Source organism: Seriola dumerili, unplaced genomic scaffold (genome assembly GCF_002260705.1).
Source record: "Seriola dumerili isolate Sdu_G_001 unplaced genomic scaffold, Sdu_1.0 BDQW01000003.1, whole genome shotgun sequence".
Lineage (NCBI taxonomy): Eukaryota > Metazoa > Chordata > Actinopteri > Carangiformes > Carangidae > Seriola > Seriola dumerili.
Genome location: NW_019174258.1, coordinates 9997732 through 10021619, shown reverse-complemented (window position 1 = coordinate 10021619; position 23888 = coordinate 9997732). Strand labels below are relative to the sequence as shown.

Genomic DNA, 23888 nt, shown 5'->3' with positions numbered 1-23888 from the left:
GGAGCTTAGGACATTATTACATTTAAATGAGTCACTTTTCATCAGAAAAACAGCAAGAAAAAATGGCATTTTAAATTGCTAGTCATTTTTATTTGTTTTTTGCATTGCTGGTACACTTGGAAAGATTCAGTTGCCAGCTCAAGAGAACAATAAGCAACATAAGCCAAGCAGTCCCCCTTCATATCTTCTATCAGGGCAACATGTTTTTATTATTTTTTATCTTTTGTAGAAGCCACTAGTAAATCATTTGACACAGCTGAGAAGCTAACAGTTACAGTCCAAGGTCTGTAATGATGTCTTTAAAAAAGGCTGCAACAGTTAGGGAGATAACACAGACAAAAAGCAACAAACCCTATATCTTGATTGTGCAAAGCACATTAACTATAAAAAGATATATATTTATATGTATATACAGCAAACAATTTTCTGTAAACATGTTAAGTATGTTAGTTTTCTGAAAACATGGTGTCATTTCATAAATACAGGCAACATTGGCATCCGCAAACATCACAAAAAGATAACATTCTGGGCTTTTAAATACAGCCCATTGCCATAGAAACCGAAGAAACAAGGGCTCGAAAACACCCTCATCACATTGTTTTAGTGTTTAGCATGGCATATTTGGTAACTTTTATAGATAGATGGTGTAGTTCAACTCTGTAGGAAAAAAATGTGCTTTTTCACATATTGGGAGGTGGAAAATAATGTTTCATGTAATATGGCTACAAGAATACTAACATACAGTCATGGTATAACATGTAAGAAAATACAAAAATAAGATTAATACTGTCAATAATTGTACAAGAAAAATATTGTATTATTAAACAGAAGAAAAGTTAGGTTTATGGGAGTTAGTGTCAATCTGGAGCAAACAACCGCCAATTAGAGAGGAGGAAATGAATGCGCCTCTGGGTGTGAAGATATTCCCTAATGATCTCATCCAGTAGGGCGTGTAACTTCACTGTACATCAATTATCTCAGACCTCCTGCCTCTTCAGCACCATTCATCTTCTCAACAACGCTTTGGTTGGAAATTATATTCTGCAAGTGCTATCAATACCAACATGGCACATAGTTACTGCTATAATTCTTAACTCTTGTCAGTTGTTGAAAAAGTAGTGTATTTCTCTCAAATTACACCTCTGCAGTGACTTACTATATTTATGCTGAGCCTGCTCAAAGCCTCTTAATAAAAAGAACTAAATATTTATATTTCAACTTCAGTATTTTACAAGCTATGAAACAGTAGATGGTAGCTGTATTCTGAGTCATCTTGCGTGAGATTTGGCAGTTACAGCTATGTAGACACAGTATATTTATTATGGGCAAAATGAGAGCATTTCAAGCCCCTGCCCCCCTTGTAATCCCCCTCCTTTACACACACACATTTAGCTGCAGAAGCAAGTGGGTGACGGCCGTGCACGTCTCCAGCTCTTGTCTGAGGAGACGTCAGCTCAACAGACAGAGAAACGACCACTAGACTAACTGCTGCCAGCATGACACATGCACCTTTCGTAGTTAAAACATGGCAGTTGAAAAAACTTCAAAATACGTCTCTTTTTCAAATGGGGATGTTTGACATGGAAAAATATAGATACAAAAATGTAGAGCCAGTGTGTATACTTAATTTTGCCTCTGAGGCTTTGAAATCTTCCAATTCAGTGGGTGTGGACTGTAAAGGCTGCAGCTCGGCCCACTCAGTGGCTCATCTAACAGAGCTACAGGTCCTCTGTGGCACTTCACCGTGGACTCATTTGACATTAGATTGGTCAGTACTGGTGAAGGTAGGAGGGCCTGTGCTCATGTTTGAGGGGGAAGGATTTAAAGCCCTTGGTCATGGGTTTGTGTTGCTGCTGTTGCTGTTGCTGTTGCTGCTGCTGCTGCTGTTGCTGCTGCTGGGTGAAGGGAAAACCAGAGGAGATGCCGGTGGAGGGGGAGCAGTCGCTGGCAGTGGACCACACGGGAGACTGCAGCATCTGCATGGAGTCACTCCACTGGGAGGAAGCGGGGATGTTCATCTGGTACAAGGAAGAGCTGGGATTGGGCATGGTGTTGGTGTGGGTGGAGTGCTGCCACGGTGCTTTGGGAGGCCAGGTTTTAGTTTTGCTGTCCTGTGGAGTGTAGCAGACAGTGATCAGTTTATGTCAGCATGTAATCAAAAGTCATGCTTAAGAAATTACAACTGGTATTGCAACATGTATAACTAATTCTGATGTTTCATTGATGGAAAGAAAGCTGATAGGAAATCCACATTTGTTGTGTTTCTCAGGTGCCTCCACTTTCCAATTGTTATATTTAAAAAGTAAAAATACCGGTTTCAGGGCCCAAGGTGACTCAAATGCTCACATCGCTTCTTTTGCCCAACCACCAGTTCAAAACTCAAAGATATTCACAATTCACCATCACTGACAAGTGAGAAAAGCAGAAATAATCACATATGAAGATATGAAATTAGTGTAGTTTTCTTTAGACCGCTCTACTGGTGTGTGAGTGTGTACTTTTTCCCCAAACAAATCACAAAATAATTACATTTTGTATCACTTTGTCGAGCCAAGAAACAATTTCTTGACTCATATGGCACCTTTCCATGAGACCCAGGCTTGATGTAACTAATAATATTAAGTGTGAGCCAACTTGATTAGATTGTTTAGAGAGAAAACAACACCACAACTGAAAGCTTGAGACACTACAGATTTAGTCAAAGATCTTCAGCAACTTCTCAGATATCTCAGAAGTCTAATTTAAAAAAAAATTCAAAATACAATAAATAATAAAAATGTGAACAAATATTTTTTCCTCAAAAGAAGTTATTAAAAGTGGTTGAAAAATACTCTAAATGTTTAATCAAATGTGGGGTGACGTGGGAGAAGGAAAAACGGGAGAGTTCATACTTTACCTGGTTATCATCGCTGATGTGATGGAGTGGTGGTGAGGGCAGGGTGCATACCTCCGGCTCACCACAGCTGTGTTTTCTGAGGAGACATTAACAGTGAACCTCATCAGTGTTCACAAAAAGCATAAAGACTATTTGATCACAGCTGAGCTCCAAAAGGCATTTTCATTAAGATAACAAGTAAACTGACAAGACAAATCAACAACAGTGGATGAGTTTGAGACTCACCTCCTTTGTTTAACTGCCGCTACAAGGTCTGGCCCAGAAAACATGGAGAACAGACTATCGCCATTGGCGGAAGACGTCTCGTCGCTGGAGCTGGCTGAGTCCCCCTGATTGGCCGACCAGCTGCTGTTCACGGCCTCACTGAGGACACAACCAGAGGAGGTGTTAGCATTCTTTTATATTATACTGTCAACAATGTGCTATTAAAAGACATGACTGGACACAAGTTACTCAATGACATCTAAACACTTTAATGGCATACAGTTTAAGAAAATTATCTCATGGCGAACACTGTATGAAAGTGGATAAATATTGAAATTCTTTTCATAAACTACACATGGTTTAGAAGTGAGCTGTCACTGCAGTGATGGCTGCCATTTACTTCTGTGTACTTTCCTGAATTAGTCTCTAAGCATGATGTTGTCTCACACTTATGGGGAGAATTAAGTGACAACAGTCATGATAAAGGTGTTAAATTCATCACATATCGATGATGGCTGCTATATTAATAATTCAATCCTAACGTCACACAACACTACTGTGCACTATGATGAAACTAAGCTTTAAATAACCCTCCCACAGTTCAGCACTATACTGCTGCCAAAACTACATGATAAAACATTAGGGGTCTCGTGTCTGTGAATGTATCTTGTTTTTCATATTTATCCAATATATATATATATATATATATATACACACACACATTAATGATTGATTGATTTTTTTTTATTTTTTTATTTAAACTGAACATTTTTTGTGTATGCAGTGAATCAGAGGTAAAGGAGATGTCATGTATGGATACCTACCCCTCACTGTAATACTCAGGGTGGGACCAGGTCCTGTGCTGCTCATCAGGCATTGGCCAGTTGCTGCGTGTGTTGCTAGGGCGACGGATATGCTGCACCTGCCGTTTCTGCTGCATGGCCTGACTGACGCCGGCAACGTAACGTGCAAACTCTGGGTCAGAGCCAACTGTGCATGGAAAAGGAGGATAAACACGACTATGAGTTTCTGACACCCTCAGCTTTTCTCTTTGGCTCTCTGGAGCTCAATCTGTTCAGCCAGACTGTCTACCATAGCAGAAAAATCACAATAGCTGTAAGTCAACTCTGCACAATAGGCCGCGACTGCAATCAAAAGAGTCTGCTGCACTGTAAAAATAGAAACTGACACAGTTAACCTGTTCAGCATAAACCGTTAACTTACAGTCGCAGCCACATGCAGGGGGAAAATGCTCATACTATCTGACCTGTATTCATTATGTTACTCAGATCAGGGCCGACAGTGTCTGGAATCTGCTTGAACAATTACAAGATAGTATATAAACAGTAATAAATATAAGATTATTTTGGCTGTATGCTATTCTGCATTGTCAATAAAGATCTGCATTTCAATAAATAACTTTTTTACTTGTCAGCTGCTTACCCACTGCAAGCATCTTTATGGTTTCAAATGTGAACACTTGAGTTAACTCAGGACACCCACAACTCTGTTCTGTACATTAGTCCCCTGGTATACTGAACATCTAACTAATAACTGCACTGTAAGTCATAAAAACATTGGAAAGCGACTTCTCTGAGGGGTTTTTACAATGAAACAATAGTGCCAGCAAAGCTCCAGGCTAGCCTCCTCCCCCACTGCTGACATAATGCTCCATATCTGACTGAGGAGCATGCGAGGTCGAGAACAACTCTCCTTTTTAGGCTCTCTCTTCATGACAAAAGAGGTGGACATTCAATGATTTTTTAAAAATGCTGCTTGAAACCTTTACATCTTTCATTTTGGGAAGTACAAGTGCCAATACAGAGGATGATTACAGAGGATTCAGCTACTGAACAACGACACTGCCTAATTTAGGATTAGTTGGATCTCAAACTAAATCTGATTCTTCAGACAGAGGAGCAAAATATAATGGGATTTAATTTGCTCATTGAGCCACAATCAACCACAATTCAGTCATTATCCACTGATGTCTGATGTCAAAGTTTGTAGGCTGGCCTAACACACAGTGAATTAGCTCCTATAGTTTCAAATCAGCTGTCTTGCAAGCTACTGGATTTAACATGTTACAGCACGAGTGATCATGTTACAGTTCCAAAAAAGAAAAAAGACTATGTCCATGCATAGACCTACAAAAGTTTTTGGTTTTCACCTTAATTTTGTATTTTATTAGTGCTTCTCTTATAATGAACCTGTTGAAAACATGTCACTCTCAGTTTGATATGGATGATCCACCAAATTTCTCAGGAACATGTAATAGGAAGGTGGATCTCACCTGCTGGGTCGAACGGCAGCGTGTCTCCCAGGACTCCAAACACTCCCTCGCTCTGGTCCCTGTTGGGCCAAGTGTTGTTGCGGGGCCCCTGTGGTTTCTGACCGAGCATCTCAGACATGACACTGTCCATGTAAGTGCTGACCAGGCCCAGACTGTATAAATCCGAGCTCAGGTCTGGCAGTCCAGGGGATCCCCACTGCCCGATGGGTCCCAGAGGTGACAGCCCTGCTGGGGGGCCTTGTGGTGGAGGTTGCTGCCCGGATGTGCCAAGCCACTTGCTTGCCACTCTCTGCTGTGGCAGGACCTGTGGCGGGGTCTGCTGAGGAGGAAGCTGAGGAGGAGGGGGCTGCTGCTGACTGATGGGCTGCAGGAGGTGCTGGTAGTACTGCAGGGTCTGCGGGGAGGGCTGCTGTGGTGGAGGAGGGGGCTGCTGCTGCTGGGGCTGTTGTTGCTGCGGAGGAGGTGGCTGTGGTTGTGGCTGAGGTTGCTGCTGCTTCTGCACTGTTGGAGGCTGGGGCTGGGACAGGGTCTGAGCTGGGGCCTGTAGGGCACTATGAGAGATAGATTGGGATGTTGGCGGAGGTCCACTAGGAGGCTTCAGCTCAGCGGGGTTTGCAGATGCCACAGAGTTTCTCCTCTTGACCAGGGGCGAGGCCTGCTGGGATTTACCCATGTTGAATCCTGAGAGAAAGTCGATGACATCCTGCATCTCTTGGTCAGTCGGCAGGTTCATCCCCTGGTCCTCGGACACTGAGCCGTTGGCCAGCTGGCCTTGCTGTGTAGAGTCAGGGGTGCAGGACAGGCTTCCCATCTGCAGGATACTCTGTAGCCTCCCGTCACTGTGGCCCAGGCTCTTGGCCTTGTCCTCAGAGCTACTGGTTGTTAGCATGCTGCGAGACGGGGTGCTAGGAATGGAGTAACTGCCCCCACTATTAGAGCTGGATGAGACCTTCTTGGTGAACTTGGAAGTCAGCTTGGATATTGTTTTGGGCAATCCGCTGGAGGTCTTGGAGCTGGTGCCTGGAGGCAGGTCTGCCTGGACGCCATAGTCCGGGCTCTCCCGCTGCAGCTGTATCTGAATAGTGGGTAAGGCCTGCTCTCTGTTGAACGGAGGAGAAGGAGAGAGACAAGTAGTTAACCATTATTAACTGACAGGTAGACACAGGATAAAAAGAGGCATTGACTAAGTTTTAACTAAACAAACAAGGTAAGTGTGACACCCTATATCTCAACAGACAGCATATACATCACATGTGCAGAAAGCTAACTAAGAAAAGTAAAAGCTTTTTTTATGTCACTCACTTTCTCTCCTTCCACCTGTTGATGTCAAACACAGCTGTGTAGAGCATGTCTACTAGACCGAGCGTCTTCTCTGGGTCCAAGCTCCGCTGGAGCAAGGACATGGTGGCTGGGTCCTCCTTAAGACACCTGAACATGTTCACACACACACAAACACCCACAACAGGACAGGACATGAAGTACAATTCCAACACAATGGCATACACACAAGCCCAGGTGTATTTACTGAACAGATGAATACCTGACATGTGATATTCATAAACAAGAAACGACGAAGCAAAACATCCATGTCACGGTACTTTCTCAGCTCAGACTGGTTTCCTTACCTTAATGCTGATTCAAACGTTGCACAGAATTGTCTACTGACAAAGGACAACTAGAATTAAGTTTTTGAAAGAATGTGTTTTCCTTTTCCTCAAATTACACTTTAAATTACACAAGAGTCCAGGTCCAAACCAAAACATCATCTGTTGATGTTTATTCTCCTGTTACAGCTGTAAGACAGTCCAGAGGCCTGTACTACGAAGCAGGATTTGAGGTTATCGGGGTAACCTCAGGTTTAACTCTGGGTTTTCAGTCCTACGACAGTGGTTCACTTATTATCGGGGTAAATCACCGTGGTAACTGATGCAGAACTCCTAACCTGCTGCGGCGCAGGCTAACTTTAGAGGATCAGATCACAACCTGTCATCAGCCCAACTACTGACCAATCAGATCACTGGAAAAACTGAGTCATCATTCCTGCAGGATCCTGACAGGGACAAGCGTTTAGCGTTTACGATAAAGTGATCAATAACGATGATCAGTAGACATTTATATAAATCAGTGGAATCGTTTTGCTGCTCCAGACCAGCATGTGTCCACTCTCTGTTTTATAACGTCAGTTATCAGACTAAATAAACATATAACTATTATAGCTTCATTTTAATTGAAGGATCTGAATTCAATTCAATTGAAGGAAGATTCTTTAATCCGACAGGATTCCTGACAGTGATGAAGCTTTTACTCTCTTCTTCATCTCTGTGGCTCAGAATAACATGAGCAGACTCTGTGACTATAACTGGAAATATAAAGTAAACCTCTGATATCTTTTAGTAGAAGAAATTATCCACACACTGTTGAATATTTCCATGATTATAAATTTGATTTATAATCTTTAAACATTTCAGTCAGTCTGACTCATCAAACATCAACTACTATCAATGTTTTCTGTTTTTTCTGCATCACATGTTCATAACAGTTTGTTGACTGAAGACTGAGTAAGAAACACAGTGATAAATCATGCACTTATTTACAATATATCCTTAATCTGACTTTAATACTAATTATATTTTGATATGTTTTTTTTTTTAATTCCAGTGATGTGATCATATTGTTTACATCTCACCTTGTTGAATGTCACTTGTGGACGTGGTTATAACCGAACTTACTGGCAGGTATCAGCGTGTGTTCTCATATCATATTAAAAACTTCATTCATGGTTCTGACGATGTTGCTTATAATGAACAACTCCGCCTCTTTCACATGAACACGCTCGTAGCCGAACAGGTAAACCCAGGGTTAACTGAGCCAGTTGATAACCTGCTTCGTAGTACAGGTTATCAGGATGGCCAATGTTAAAAGTTATCCTGGGTATGCTGAACTTGCTTCGAAGTACAGGCCTCAGAGCTCTGACTGTGAAATACCGCACAGAGGAAATAGCATGATGCCCCACATCACAGTAACACAGTTTAATAATACACTGCTTAAGTATGGCTAATGCAAATGTGTTAACACTACATTAAGAGGGCACAGCTATCAGTGTCAATTAAATCCAGTATATTAACCAGACTCTCCAGCCCTCCTCAGTGTGTTGTAAACATAAGACCTTTACAGTTTCATGCCCTGCTTTAGGGAAATCTTCAGTGTACACCAAAACTATGCCTCAACAACATGATGTAATTTCATCCCCTAATGTCTACTCTCCCTTTGTTCCCATCTCTGACTGTGTGCATTAGATTTACATATATCAATTTTCTGTTCTCTCGTTACACAAACATTCTGTTGTGTACATAAAACCACATGATCATCCAATATTGGTGCATGTACCTGTGTTTGGATAATAATCCAGTTCTTGTTCATATCTTCAAATTGTCTCATTAACGTTGACAAAGATGATATTTTTAACTCTGTCTGCCACTCGCTGGATGAACACATGTATAAAAAGTTTCAAAGTCAAAGTTTCTCATACTCACCATGTAGAAGGAACTTGGACCACCACCTTGGAGCCCTCCAGAGTGATCTGGGGAGCATAGGCCTCCTTGTTCTCAATCTGAGCTGTGTCAACAACCACCTGTTGGGACACAGAAACACACCTGTATCACCATCTCCTGACAGAAAAGCTTTCTTCACAGCCATTTGTTTCTGTATTATGCAAGAAATCCACAGAAGTTTACAGCATACTGTATGTTAACTTATTTAGGGTACACATACATACGTCCTTTATCCTTTACTGTATGTAAACCAGTCACGTTTAGCCCCTTTACGAGCCATGGTAACATGATAAAAAACCTTAGCACAAGCTTTTCACTGGTGTCCGGCATTAATTTCCCACCAACCGAGTGTGAGACGGTTCAAGGTGAGGAAACTGAACGCATTCAATCAGCCAGTGACAACAAACAGGCTAGCCTTCCTGCCTGCTGCGAATCAAATATATTTGCAAGTTCTTTGAAAGTGGCCTTGGCTCCTCGAGGCCCACACAGCTAGGTCACAAAGAGGGAGGGAAGGTGGGAGGAGTCTACTTCCTGTATTACAGGAAGTGCCCTATTGTTATTTAAAAAGCAGGTGTATCCTCAGAAACCCCGGGCTACCCATGTGAGAGAACCACGCATACACACAAACAGTCCATCAGCCATGTTGAAACACATACGACAAGGTCAATGGGGGTAGGAGGGAGGAGGAACAGCAGCAAAATAGACGAAGACGACTTCTTCACTTGACTCCAAACGTCATGACTAGAAAGGAAAAAGGGAGTTTCCAGGGAAAGAACAGATATGTTGATTCCTTCTGTAAAAGGGAGTAGAAAGACTGTGCGTGGGTGTGTAAGGTGCATGACCATGAGTGTACGTCTATGTATATGCAAGTGTGGGGAAGAAACTATGTGTGTGACAATGTGTGTCTATTTGCACGGTGTGATCTATTTTGGGTTGAGTGGCAATAGCTCTGATAAGGGACTAATGCAAAGCGCTCATCCATCATCCAGGGGTTGTTTTACAGTTAACACAGGGCCAGCACGGCTGGATGGGAATACTACCTCTGGTTTGACACACAAAACAGGGCAGGCACAGAGGAAATAAACACTGAAGCATAAACACATTGGTGTTACTCTGAGGAGAGACCTGCTGCTGACCCTCCCTCCCTGTGACTGACTCTTCTTTGCGTTTGCAGACCCGCCCAGATGAGCCCATCCTTTACCCAGATGCAGCAGGAATGTTTCTTCCCTTTTGTGTCTCTCCAGTGTTTGTTTACACCTCTCGGCTGCCTCAAAGCAAGCAGACAGATCTCCTCATCTCAATTACAAATGTGACACACAATGAGATACAAGTTGCCAAACCCGCAGAAACACAAAGGGAGAGGATTCAGTAACTTCAGCAGAAGTGTCAGTGAAGTTCAACAGGCCTGTTCACGTCGGCACGCCTCCTCTTGTCCACTGCTCTGCAGTATCAACTACACTGTGGTAATGGACGTTAACATCCAGCAGAAAACAGTCTACACAAATGTTTATGTAAGTTCATCTAGCACAAACACAAAAGTATTCCTATAGTAGACTGTTACAAGAAACAGTCTGAGATTTCCCCAGCTTAAATAAACTAAATTTCAAGTGTTTCTGGTGACAGTTTTTCCAAGGATCTTCTGTTCTTTTAAAGTCATGAAGTCTTTAAGTCAAAGGGAAGAAAATCCAGAAAATAATCTGTAGTAAAGAAAACCATTTCTGCTTCCTAGTTTACTCAAATAAAAAATTAAACAGTACCCACAAATTCAGCTCTGTCATGCCTAGGCAACGTCATCTGACAATTGCAAATCATAATATTGTTTGCTTAAAATGGATGCAACATACAGTAGCAGTTGTGGCTTATGCTATGCTGATAGGCTTATGCTATGCTCACTTTAAGTTGTTCTGGTTCTATTAGTTATATGCTCAAAAAGTAAAGTGTAATTTGTAATTCCGCAATATGAAAACCTATTCATATCCAATCAGGATACTGTTAATATGGTGCGCTCTGTTGAATCTAATTTACATTTTATGAGGACATACTAAAAATTAGGAAACATTTCAACTCATCTGGAGAATGTCCCAAATCACAAGATCCCAGTTTGATCCACAGTGTCAACTGCAGTGTGTTCATCTCTGACAAAATCAGGAGTGATCAGGCAATACTAGCTTTTAAGGACATACATACTGTAGCAACCCTGGTCTTTAACATCTCTACTCACCAGACCAGCCTGGGCGAACAACAGCTGGACAGCTGTCTTGCAGGCTCCTCTCCAGCTGGATGGGCAGACATGGTTGAGGACCTCTGTGACGGGAGAGTCATCCCTGGGGGTCACTCCATTCTGGCCCATCACCTCCTTAATGAGCTGCAGCATCGTGTGCTGAGGAGAAAAAACACAGTGGCCCATCAACACAACAGTCTGTCATCAGTGTCTGCTGATGTTACACTACAGACGACACTAAAACATGCAACTGGACTCTTCACTAGCCCACACATCTGTTGAGGTTATCACACAGTACATACCATTTCTAAAAGCTTTTTTCTTAAACTAGTGACCCAGAGAAAGTTGATGACACAATAATGAATAATGATGGTATAAGAAATATGAAGCTGGTCAGTGGGGTCAGGAACTGTACCGTTTTCAATTTGAGGTTTTCAGCCGCTGACTCATTGAAGGACACTCCTTTGAGGAAATGCGAGCCGATCTGCACGGGGATGGTGGGAAGCTCACACTGGATGGGCTGGGAGGTGGTCTGCATCCTCCCTGCCTGCTGGGCCTCTGCCTCACTGCAGCAGCCCTACACACACACACACACACACACACACACACACACACACACACACACACACACACACACACACACACACACAAGCATGTAAACATATACACAACAGCACAAAACACAAAAAACATGGAGACACACAGCAATGAAAGAATAACTGTCTTTTAACATGACAAACAAACAGGATTTCAAGCCAAAATTAAAAAAGGATGACCAATAAAAGTTAAATCAATTAATCTTAGATTGTATTGTCCAATTACATGACTATAGATTACTACATAACTCACTACTTATCATTCTATGAATCGTGAACTCACCTGTAAGGCTGCCTCTACAGCTTTGGGGTTCAGATGAAAGCCAGCCTTCAGTGCATACTCACTATGGCCCAGGCTCTCTAGTGCTGCTTTATAGGCCTGGAGATAAGGAGAAAACATGACCTGCTATCAGTCCAACATTGCTTTCATTACCAAGAACAATGGCTTTTAATGTTATGCCTCTCCTCGTACTACGAGTTCATGAGTAACACCATCTAGTTCCATTGTCTTATTCAATTAAAATTTCCATACTTTTACTTAAAGGTGATATTTCCCAAAAAAAAATTGCAGCCAATGGAGTAACAGTGAGTGTATTTCCCTTCCCTCGTCTTTAGGGTGATACTGTACCTGTAAAGCATTGTCAATCTTCATGTTGAGTTCCTTCAGCTGATGCTCAGGGATGGTGGTGTTGTTGGAGCAGAAGAGCTGCTGAACCTGGATGCCTGCCAGGCAGCCGTCCCGGCCCCTCTCTCTCAGCCTCGCCGTGGCCTGAGGGCACAGCAGCACACAACAGAGTACTGGGTCAGAATGACAGCTGGACCATCTACACTATTACAGCACAATCTCACTATACTACAAAATTAGATGACCAGAATAAAAAAAAAAAAAGTGATATATAAGGGCGTACAGGACAAAAGTCAAATAAAGCATCTTTTAATACTGTAAAAAAAATCTCAGGAAATAATGAAAGTTTTGACAAAATAGATGCTAAGCACTGGGAAATACAATTTTTTAGATAAAAAAAAAAAAACATGTGTAGCTTCAGAGTCCTGGCTGCCTCCCTCTGTCTAAACAACCCCCCAGCACATTCTACCAGGCCCAGTCCCCTCCAGGGCGAACTAACATCCTGCATGCCAGGGCTTAACAGATCAATCAACCCACTATTCTGCTCTCTGCCTCACTGTACACAACAAAGCTTAAAATGGGCCAGAGGGACTGATCAGCCTGGGGATTAGTTAGGTCCTCTTACAAAATGGCCTCCCCTACAAGGGTTTGTGGTTTAGAGAGGTGCAGAATATAGCTATGCAGGTTTACAGACAAACTGCCCAAAAATAGAGGAAATAGGAAATTGAGGCTGGAAATCATAAACGGCTGGCATTTCTCAGGAATGTGTAACAAGTCAGCTTTTCACCTCACACAGACAGACCCCATATTTCCAAGGCCCAGACCAGAAGAGTCCTGGGGCGCCCTATGACTGCATACCTCAGCTGCACCTTTCCATGAGCGGGAGGCTTCCTCCAGCTCTGTGAGGGGCCCGAGGTCGGAGCTCTGGGAGCGGGCGTTTGCGCAGCGCTCCTGGGCCTGTGCAAGGGCCTCCGCCAGACAGGACTGAGCCACAGGTTGGACCTTCTGCAAAGCCTGCGATAGAAACTGGAAGTGGACCTGCATCACTGTGAGGAAGCACCGACCCAGTACCTGGAGAGACACAACACACATGACTGTTACAACATACGTCATTCTGAGCAACATCCATCATTAACATGCTAGAATACGTCAGTCAGAATATTTGAGATACCAAACAATATGGACACCTTCAGGCAAGGACACTAACATGTATGTCCACATACCTCAGTGACTAGTTAACAATGACTAACCAACCTCTTGTGCTACTTTAGCAATAAAATTATGTTTTCTAATAGAACAGGATGTCAAAATAATGACTGGCTGCTTCACAAATGAGTTATCCTTAGCTCTGATATTTAATACATTTCTAGAACTGTTCAACCAAAAAGATCCAGGAAGTAAGAAACTAAAACAAAAGTAGAAAACACAAACATCAAAACTACCTTGAGCTTGTTGTTTACTTTTCCACACCTTAAGAACAGTGAGCATTAATAGAGAAAGTGCAGCTGTTGTGGCATCTACCTAGTTCAGTAAATCTGTTGAAATACACTGGAAACAGTAGGACTTTTTCATTCACAATCAAAAATGATTCATTGCAAGGTACACAGGTTAGGAAGTTCAAGCAGGATGTCTGCCTTGACACATTCATCACATCTGCTTTTATACACAATCCACCAAATCAAATGAACTATACAAGAAGACTGCCTCCTAGATGCTTGAGATGAGATTAAAACCAATAATTAAAAACAAATTTAAAAAAGAAGAACAGGACTACCATCCTTCAATGTGATAGATGACGATGTCAGAATCTGCTTTAACCAACAGACCAAAACAAACAACCAAAATATAATCATCTCCACTTTAGACAGCATTTGTCCAGACTGTTTCCCTAATGTTTTCCACAGTAAATACCATCATAGGAATGTCACTTTTGAAGTACACACAGCATCTTTCAAAATAAAACAAAATGCCTGGGCAGATTTCTAACTAAACATGCATGCATACATCTGCATTTGTGGTAAAATGTGTGGTGTAATCATATATCATACATGTGAGAACAATGAGTTCAATATGTGTTTGTATTTGCAAATTAAAAGAAAGACGGATAATGTATTGGCTGTGTGTGTCTGTGTCTAGCTATACTAAAAGAATATATACACACACACACATATGTGTGTATGTGTGTGTATGTGTGTGTGTGTATATATATATATATATATATACACACACACACACACACGTATATATTTCAGCTTGAAATGCAGCGTTCCACATCTACTGAGTGTGTGTGTTTGTTTGGTGAGAGAATAGTCCAGGCTTAGACGCTGCTTGTTGTCCAGTTAGCAAAATAAGAGAAACAGGACACCACAGGGTCCACCATGGTCACAGGGTTTTCTTTTTCAGGTACCTGCTGAAAATATCTCAAGGGGGAGGCCAAGTTGTAAAGACAGAAATATGCTGCTGCTTTTTGATGGCAGACAAGAACAACAGCGCACAGCTCCTTTCATTCTTCATCATCACACATCATGGAGACCAAAACTGCACTGTGGAAACGACCGAAGCCATGAAACCTCCAACTGGTGAAAGTTTCACTGGTTTCATAACAACCACAAAAAAAGGACGTGACAAATCCAACATCCTCTTTGGAAAGTTTGAGCCACAACTTTGGAATTTTGATGTCATTGTGAGTGGTTGTTGAACAGTTATTTATACAGGATATCAGGTATAACAAAGCAAACTAACTGATGCTGGATCATTACAGTGGCATAGTGGTTAGGACACATAATGTATACTGTAAACATCCCCAGTTTGATTCTGGCTGGGGACATTTGTTGCATGTCATCCCTTCTCTCTCACCTCATTTCCTGTCACCTCTCTAATGCCCACCATCAAAGAAAAGGCAAAATGTCCAAAACACAGGCCGAAAATTCCCTATTAATATCACAAATAAACAGATTGCTGTGTGTGGTCTGGTTTACTTACTGTATGTGTTGCCATTTCCTTTTGTTAAATGGTAATTGTATAAGCACCAAAATGCGATCTGATCTGCGAAGTGATCCCAATATTGGAAAAAAAAGAAAGAGGGAATACCACTAAACATCAGAACTGTTTTTTTGCCTCGAACTGGTGCATTATTGTCCTATATTGGGAAAACTGCTGTGTGTTACTGCTCACAACATTTCTATACTCTTGTTTCTTGTGTTATTATGCTGTCTCAGTATATCTGTTATCTTAAGTAAAGGAGGTGTGTGTGTAAACTTTTAACAGGGAGAAAAAGTGCCTTGTCCTGAGAGGCAAAAACATGACTATAATGACTGTACATCTCAAATGTGATTATACTAATAAACATGTTTGCTGAGTCACTGTGCTCAGCGGATAAATAAAAGCTATATTGAAGAAGTGAACTCAAGGCAGAACTATGAGGTTGTTTCTCTCTTCCTGAAGACAGCCAGACAGAGAGTCTATCCCATCACTCAAAAGGTCACAGGATTGATACCAAGTGTCTTTGTCCTCGTCTACATGACAACATACAAAAACCTGCTTTGCTCCTGTGCTATGGGTGTCTCTGTATCTGACTTTAAGAGACTTGAAGAGATATTTGAGGAGGTCAAAACATCATGTGATTTATTTATTTCATCAGTTCCTTATGATGCCACAAAATTGAGATGTTTTGTGTGTGGTGTGGAAAGAAACAAGACCAAGAGTCTACAGGCACACTTGCAGCTCTGTGAGGCTGTACTTATGTAGGCACTGTGGTGCTTTGAGCTGAGTGCTTAGTTTAGCATGTTAGCGCGCTAAAATTCGTTAATTAGCATTAAACACAAAGCATAGCTGAGACTGATGGGAGTACAATTAGTTTTTCCAGGTATTTTGTCATGAATTTGTACAACTGATCCCCTGGGGACCATAAATGCCTCTGCCACATGTTACGGCAATCCATCCAATAGTTGTCAAGATATGTAAATAAAATGAAAAATGTCATATCCTGTTGGTGGCCCAAGAGGAAAAGTCAGGGGATCAAAGTCAGCAGCAGCAACACTGTGTGGGATCTGTGAATTTCTACATAAAATTTGGTGCCAATCCATAAAATAGATGTTGAGATATTCCACAGATCAAATGAAAAGTATGACCTGCTGGTGCTGCTAGATTAAAAGTCAGATGATCAAAACACTTATTAGAATTTATGCTCCTGGTTCCTTGAATGTTCATAGCAAATTCCATGGAAATCTATTAAATAGTAGTTAAGATATTTCACTCTGAACTTCATGATGGAACCAGGAAAAAGAGGATCATCAAGTCAGTAGGATTTATCCTTTGGATTCCTAAATCAAGAATAGAAAGATTCTTAGCTGGCTACAAAAAGCGTTTTCAAGCTGTTGTATCTGCCGAAGACAGCAGTATAGGTTTAGCAGATTTACCAAACTTTTGTGCAACAATTATTTTTTTCTATTTTCAAAGTTCATGGAATAAAAAAGTAATCCTGTATTAACATTTAAAGAAAGGCTTGTTTTTAAGTGCATTTGCTGCAGGAGTTTTATTTACTGCTTTTTACTTTAAACAAAATATATGATTTGCCCAGCAGTGCCAGACGTTTGCAACCAACTATTCACTGCCTGTTCCTCGGCCTACTCTGAGCTTACCCTGAGACATTTGATAAACACAGGCACAGATCCAGTGTGCACAAGATGAAAAATTCCTGCTCCTGCTGTTGATGTTGAGCAACTAATCACAACTCAATCAGTCAAAAGGATTTAGTGTCTAAAACAGACAAATGATAGATAACAGTAGACACATATAGCCTGATAATGAAGGTCGGATATAATATATATATATATATATATATAAATAATAATAAATAATAATATGTAAATAATTCAAATTGACATCATCATATGAAATGCATCCTAATGAAGATAACCAAACAGCATGAAGATAAGCTGACAATGAGATCAAATACTAATCCAAGTGTTACAAATTCATCTACAATAAACAAGTGAGGAAAAAAATGAAGACATGGCTACAGCACGAGATAATGGATAACACATGTGATTGGCTGTGCAGTATCCCACACAGTGATGGAAAATATGAGAAATAAGAGTGCAGCAGAGCCAAGCCGACGGAGGGCCCCTCTCAGGCCCAAACAAGGAGAATCATGAATCAATCAACATTTATATTTCCATTTTCTGAGAACACCTGCAGTATCAGTGCACCGAATCTAAGGGAGTAATGTTTCAGAGATCTAGACCTCTTCTAGGGAAAGGGAGTGTGAGAAAGGGAAAAAAACAGCCTACTTTGCTTGGTTAGCGTCAATCTTCGTCTTTTTTTGGCTCCTTAACTCTTAGTTTTCGCTTCTTTTTCTGGATTTTCCCTTTTTACAGTCATTCTAGTGAAACAGTAAAGTCCTTTCCTGACCCCTGAATTTCAGACTGATCACTCATATATGCTGGTTTTATGACGGTTTCACTGTAGCACACTGAAATTCATTCTATTTATGAGCTCACCAGCTCTCTGTTTTGTTAAAATAGGGCTAATCTTTAAACAACATACTGATCCGACCAAAACAGATATTCAAGCTGCCTTCTTGTAAACAAACAATTGTTTGAGGTCCAATAATCGCACCTAAAAACCCTTATCAAACAGTTGCCACTGCCGATTTTTAGTATTTTAATTCTTGCATTGTTTACATCAAGGTTTGCTAGCTTGCAGTCTTGTGTGAAAGAATGTGTATCACATTGTCATCATGTTTGTGGGTGATATACAATAAAACATAGACCAATTCTTTAAAAAATCAAAAAAATTAAAAAACTACTACTACTGCTAACAGTGGTCAAAAACTACACAGCGTACTTTTAAACATGAGTACCTATTTTGGTCTTAACTGAAAACAGGAATGTACCCATGTTATTACACCAACCTGTGAGTAGCAGTTTTATTTCATAACAAACCAACTGTCATCTTTATACTCGTACTTAACATGTACTCAAACTAATGTTGCTTCATTTTTGTACTTTTGGTATGAACAGCTTTGTTCTCATTTCTGACGATGATCCTGGCTGCCATAGAAATTTTCATTTTGTTGTAAGCAGCAGAAAGGCAGAAACCTCCAAAGTTTAAATCCAGCTCATTAACTATGCTGCATGTTGTCTATGTCCATTATCTTAACCCATTTCAAAATATTAGCCTCTTCTCATAAACATTTTTCACATTTTTCCTCTCTAATTTTGTGTCTTTCCACAGTACACAAGTCAAAACAGCCCATGAAATTGTGTGATTAGATAAACTCCTCATATGATACGGCCACAGTTCCCCAAGAAACCAGAAACTGTGTTTAAAAAAAAAAAAAAAAAGATGCCAAGAGTGTTCTTAACAGCTGAAGACCAAGGGGTTGTTTTTCCAGTTTGCACTGGGGGTTTGCTGGGCAGGCTTACTCAGTTGGTCTGACGAAAGCAGCCGTGAAGGTCTCTCTGGTTGTGGGGACCTTTCTGTCTGCCTCTGGTCTTCACTCCGTCGTTTAAACTTACAAGCTCGGCAAACAGCCTCTAAACAAACCGTGACATTTTCATGCATATTTGGCAATGGAATCACTCTGAGCAGCCAAGGAGCTGGGCGCTGATTTGGAAAAAAGAAGTGGTTTGTTTTGCAGCCTGCACTGACCTGAACTTTTAGGGGCTCTTGGTAAAAAAAAAAAAAACAAAAACAAAAAAAACAGAGTGAGCCACGAGAAGGAGAGAGAGACGTGAGCAAGGGAAAAAAGGGGGAAAAGCTTCACATACCACAACTCCCCAAACTCAGAAATGCATTTAGTGCTTTTTGAAGACCTCATAATACATCCAGCTGCCAAACAGCATTCCTCGACTCATGCAGACAAAGGAAAATCCCTTTTACAGTCACAAATACATCACATCGTAAGAGACAGGCTGAATTAGCAGCAATTATCACGAGCTGGGTCTAAACAAGTTTAAGCTGTGTGTGCACAGAGCTTTCTTCTACCAAAATTAAACATGGTAGATAGCAGCTCAGATATTTAATCAAAAGCAGAGTTCCACTTCACTGAACGCCAAACCTCGGCCATAGATGAGTCATCGCAAAAGCATACAGGCTGTTGCACATTAAATTAACTACAGGTGCACGTGAACAACATTTTGATCACTTAATCTCCATCAGCTTTGACCAATACATTTCAGTTTTTATTGTTGCTGCACTTCCTCTGTCCAGCACTTTATCTGTAGAATTTTGGATGCACACATCTCTAAACTGAATACCCTAACAAAAATGTTCATACTTCCAAATAACACTATTATTAGACAAAACAGCCACACAGTCCACATCAGTCCTACAACTGTAAAAAAAAAAAAAAAAAAAAAAACCTACTCTTACCATTTGTTGTGACCTTATTATTCTTAGTGTGCTCTTTAAACCCAGTATTTTTGTTAGCATGTAACTGGTACTCTACTATCATAATATTATAGTGTGTACATGCAGTGTTTTCTCAGAGGCTATTGTAAAGTATTAGTGTGTTTCCTTCTCTACTTTAACAAATGTACCCTTTATGCCCGGGGCCAGACAGCAAATGTGAGTGCCAAGCCATGCGGTCTAAACTTTCACAGACTTGGTCTTCCTCTAATATTCATCTGTGCATATCCAAGACCACAGAGAGTCAGATTTACCGACTGCGGTGCAAAAGTGTTTCCTGTTTTGGGCTCAGCCACATCCACTGAGGTCCTGTAGTCCCTCCAGTGTCTTGGCTGCAGCTATGTACTCACTCCCTGTTACATACAAAGCTATTACTTAAACATTGATGACCCCCATTATTTTTGCTGTATGGTGCAGGGTTGTCCATATAACAAGGCCAACTGTGGCACAGTGCTACAGTTCTGTTGAGGGTGCCAGGGACTCAGATATGATATGTGTTTATATTAATGGCTTCATAAAGCTCCACTCAGAAACAGATGTAGCAATGAGGAATTTGAAAAGGTGAGGTGAAATGATGGTTCTTATTTTAAGCCAGAGGAGCAGATGCTATTCAGCCAATATTTACATGTAAATTGTAATAATACCTTTGTTTATCAGTTTCCTGTGGTTGTACACTATCGATGGAGGGATGAATGTTTGTGGAACTGTTGTGAATTTTGTTTGTTGTTTGTCTTCACATCTTTCACTGCGCACCTCCATATTTAACAAATACAAAGTATTTTTTTCATATCTTTTTTTTTTTTCTTTTCAAATGTTATAACTGAATTAAAATTCCAGTAACTACTGAACTCAACTTCTCCTAATCTGTGGGATGGTGGTGGAGAGCTTCACTGGGAGCTCCACAGAATCACAACTATACATTAAATGAAGGATGAATAAGCCCATGTCTTAATCGTTAGGAAATATGGGGTTCATGTTGGTGGCTGCTTGGGTGTGGGCACAGCTGAAAATAGCTGAAAAGCTACATGATGCTGATGGCACCACATGAGACTATATATTAGGGCAGCACAATTACAGCAAAACTGACAATTGGAATCACTCTGATAAATATCATCAGTGAGATTTTCCAGCATACTTATCACTTCATGATTGTTACTTCTCAAAGCACAAGCACCTTTTAAGTCTCTTCATTTTTGAATCCTTGTCCAGATCTTATTGTGGGTTTTAAAGTGGGTCTGACATAGACTAGATCTAGTAAAAAAAAAAAGAGTGAACAGGGGTCTCCATAACAACTATGGCATCAGTATATTGTGCATGTTATTATTGGGAGTGATTCTAGTTCTCTCAACTCTCCTCAATAATGTTCTTGTTCTTTTCTTTCCCCCTTTCCTCCTCAGCTCTGTTGAGCAAATATATTTATACAAGATGTGACACAGTGCAGATTCCAGACCCTTCTTGTGTGAACAGTGACAACCACAGGTTAACCAGGCTGGAATTAATGTTCAGACACAGGCGTGTGTATATCCCTCTGTGACTTTTAAGGAAAACTAGAACCATCTTGATCAGGTGTGACAAAAGACAAATAGACAAAAACAACAGTATAAAGGGGAGTGAGGCACACAAGGAATTTGAGACAGAGGGAGAAAATGATTCCCACCTCACAGCAGAGCCTTTAAATTAGTGCATCAAATCCTCCTATTTAAATATCACTTGAAAAACACCTCTGCTCCAATGTTTCACATTTCACACATCAGCAAATTCAGTGCTATAGAAAGATAGTGTGGTATTCCGAATGACAAAAGATGACTTTTCTTCTCACATCCCCAGCGTTTTTCACACCTCACTCTAAGATCCTGACACCAGCTTAAAACTTGGTGTGAGGATCCTATTTGAGCCAGGAAGCTCTGATTCATGGAGCTAGCCTTCAGACAGAGAGCAGCTAAGCATCTTAGCACCACTGGTAGAAGACGCATCATGGGTAAATGAATATGATGAAGTACGTGGTGCTTTAGCGCCTCAGGTTGTGAGCTTAACTAATTCCTTCCAGGAGAGCAAACAGTAGACTTGAATGTCAAAAATTTTTTTGTTTAGTGACAAACATGAGACAGTTATTTTAATTAAGTCAACACAATGTGACATTCTGTATAAACTAGCTCCACAAGTGTTAATAGTGAGATGGTGTGAGCACCTACCTCGACATCCTGCAGGCTGAAGTCATTCTGGTCTTTGAAGTTTGCAGCCCCAGCGCTCAGCTCCATCAGCATCTTGGCGATCTCAGGCTTTATTGCTGCAGTCAGCCTGCTGGCCGCCTCCATGACGTGTTCCTGCACGTCCTTCAGTTGCATAGCTGCTTTGGAATAATGAGAGTTCCTGAACACACTGCTGAACAGGTCTGTGAGGAAGGCGCTGGCCCGGCAGAACACGTTGAGGGCATCCAAATATTTAGAGATGCCTTGCTGGATGTCGGCAACCGCAGTGGTGGTGGCAGAAGGAGGTGGGTGGCAGCTGCCAGGCATGCCCACCCCGGTGCCCATGGGTGAAGAGGCCGAGCAAGAGGAGGCCAGGGAGGCGCTCAGGGTCCGGCTCAGCTCAGGCATCTGGTACTGCTGGTGCTGTTGCACTTTCTGCTTGGACCCGCCGAGCAAAAAGCGACGCTTGTAGTCCATTTTACTTTCCTGCGCACTACAACAATACATAAGTGGTGCAACAGCACCGGAAGCTCCTGTTTTTAGTTTATTTTTCCCCACAAAGGGCTCCTGTCCTCTTTACAAAAACACCAAACCCAACAATCCTGAAGCCCAGTTATGTGAAAAGACAGCCTACGGATTCCACCTGCCAGAGGCTCATGTCAGTGTGCCTGGTGAGAGGCTGCACAGAAGAGGGTGAGGTCGGAGGGCGATCACAAACACTGGCAGGCTGAGTGAAATGTTTACATGCAGCCCTGCTGCAGATACGTCAGGCCCAGCTTAAAAAACAGCACAGACACACCTCCAGATTCTCTGTTTCCAGCTTCAAAAAAATTGATCATAATAGGATACGAAAAGTCAAAAACACTACAGTACTACAGAGTACTACAGCCAAGTTTTAAAGCACATTAACTTTCCTTCAGAATGGGGGGAAATCCTTCTTCATACAGTATATAGAGTAAATACACATATGTATGTACATATATAAACCTACACCAGCCTGCACTAATAAAAATAGAAAATCGTTTTAAAAGCTGAAAGCAAATATGAAAAATGAATCCAAGGAAAATGAAACACTGGTCAACAGCACAGAGGGAAAACAATAGTAATAAAAAAAAAAGAAAAAAAAAAAGAAAAATGGAAAAAAAACAAGTGAGTAAATGCTGGAGTCAGAGGATGTGGCTTCGACTTTGCTTGTGCACTGGCTGGTGGAGGAGCAGTGGGAGGCGAAGGGCAGACAGATCCAGTCCGTCTCAAATCCTCTTCACAAAGCAGGACTATGCAGGCAGTGAGCGAGTGGCCAGCTGATAGCTCCGTCTGCCTGTCTGAAGTCTCCAGCAGCTTCCTGGTCTTTCTGCTGTCTGCTGGCTGAGGTAGATATTACTCACTGCGGAAACGAGTATGCTTCCAGATCTCGCTGTTTTCCGCAGATGCAGATTAGAGCGACAAAAGCACAAAAGTATCTGTAAGGCCTCTAGGTCATTTCCTAAGGGAGGAAAGGGCAGAGACACAAAAATGAGGGTTAACATCATGTCAAAGAGGAAGGATGAGCTTCATTTCAACTGAAACTCTGCTACTTCACTTGATTTGCAACAATTTCAAACAGTTTTTGAGAAATATTAATAATGTATCAATTACGGTTTTGAAACAAAGTTTTATGGAAGAGCCTGAATGCTACATAGAGTGACAGGAACACAAATATAAATTGTCAAATAATACACCTTTGAAAACAGCAAGTCAAGCAACAATTAATATTGCTACCTCAATTGCTGGATACACTGAACTTGTGTGTTTCAGCTTTATATTACTTCTGCTTTCAGTCTCAAATTTCACAATACAATAATCTGATAATGTGCATTATGAATCCAGTGATAGCTTCAGTCTTATGTCTGAGAAGTGAGAT

The 23888-nt window shown here is 41.3% G+C and overlaps 1 protein-coding gene across 1 annotated transcript; it reads right to left on the bottom strand.

The window, feature by feature from the left end:
• Positions 1–70: 70 nt before the first annotated feature.
• On the bottom strand, positions 71–22963 carry kiaa0355 (KIAA0355 ortholog). The gene is made up of 13 exons (XM_022746298.1): positions 21992–22963; positions 13245–13457; positions 12390–12530; positions 12045–12140; positions 11581–11742; positions 11166–11324; positions 8927–9024; positions 6696–6821; positions 5394–6493; positions 3925–4090; positions 3122–3259; positions 2897–2972; positions 71–2111 (listed from the first exon to the last, which is right to left on the bottom strand). Exons 1-13 carry the CDS (start codon positions 22493–22495, stop codon positions 1770–1772), a joined length of 3321 nt encoding a protein of 1106 aa, XP_022602019.1. The 5' UTR covers positions 22496–22963; the 3' UTR covers positions 71–1769.
• Positions 22964–23888: the final 925 nt, after the last annotated feature.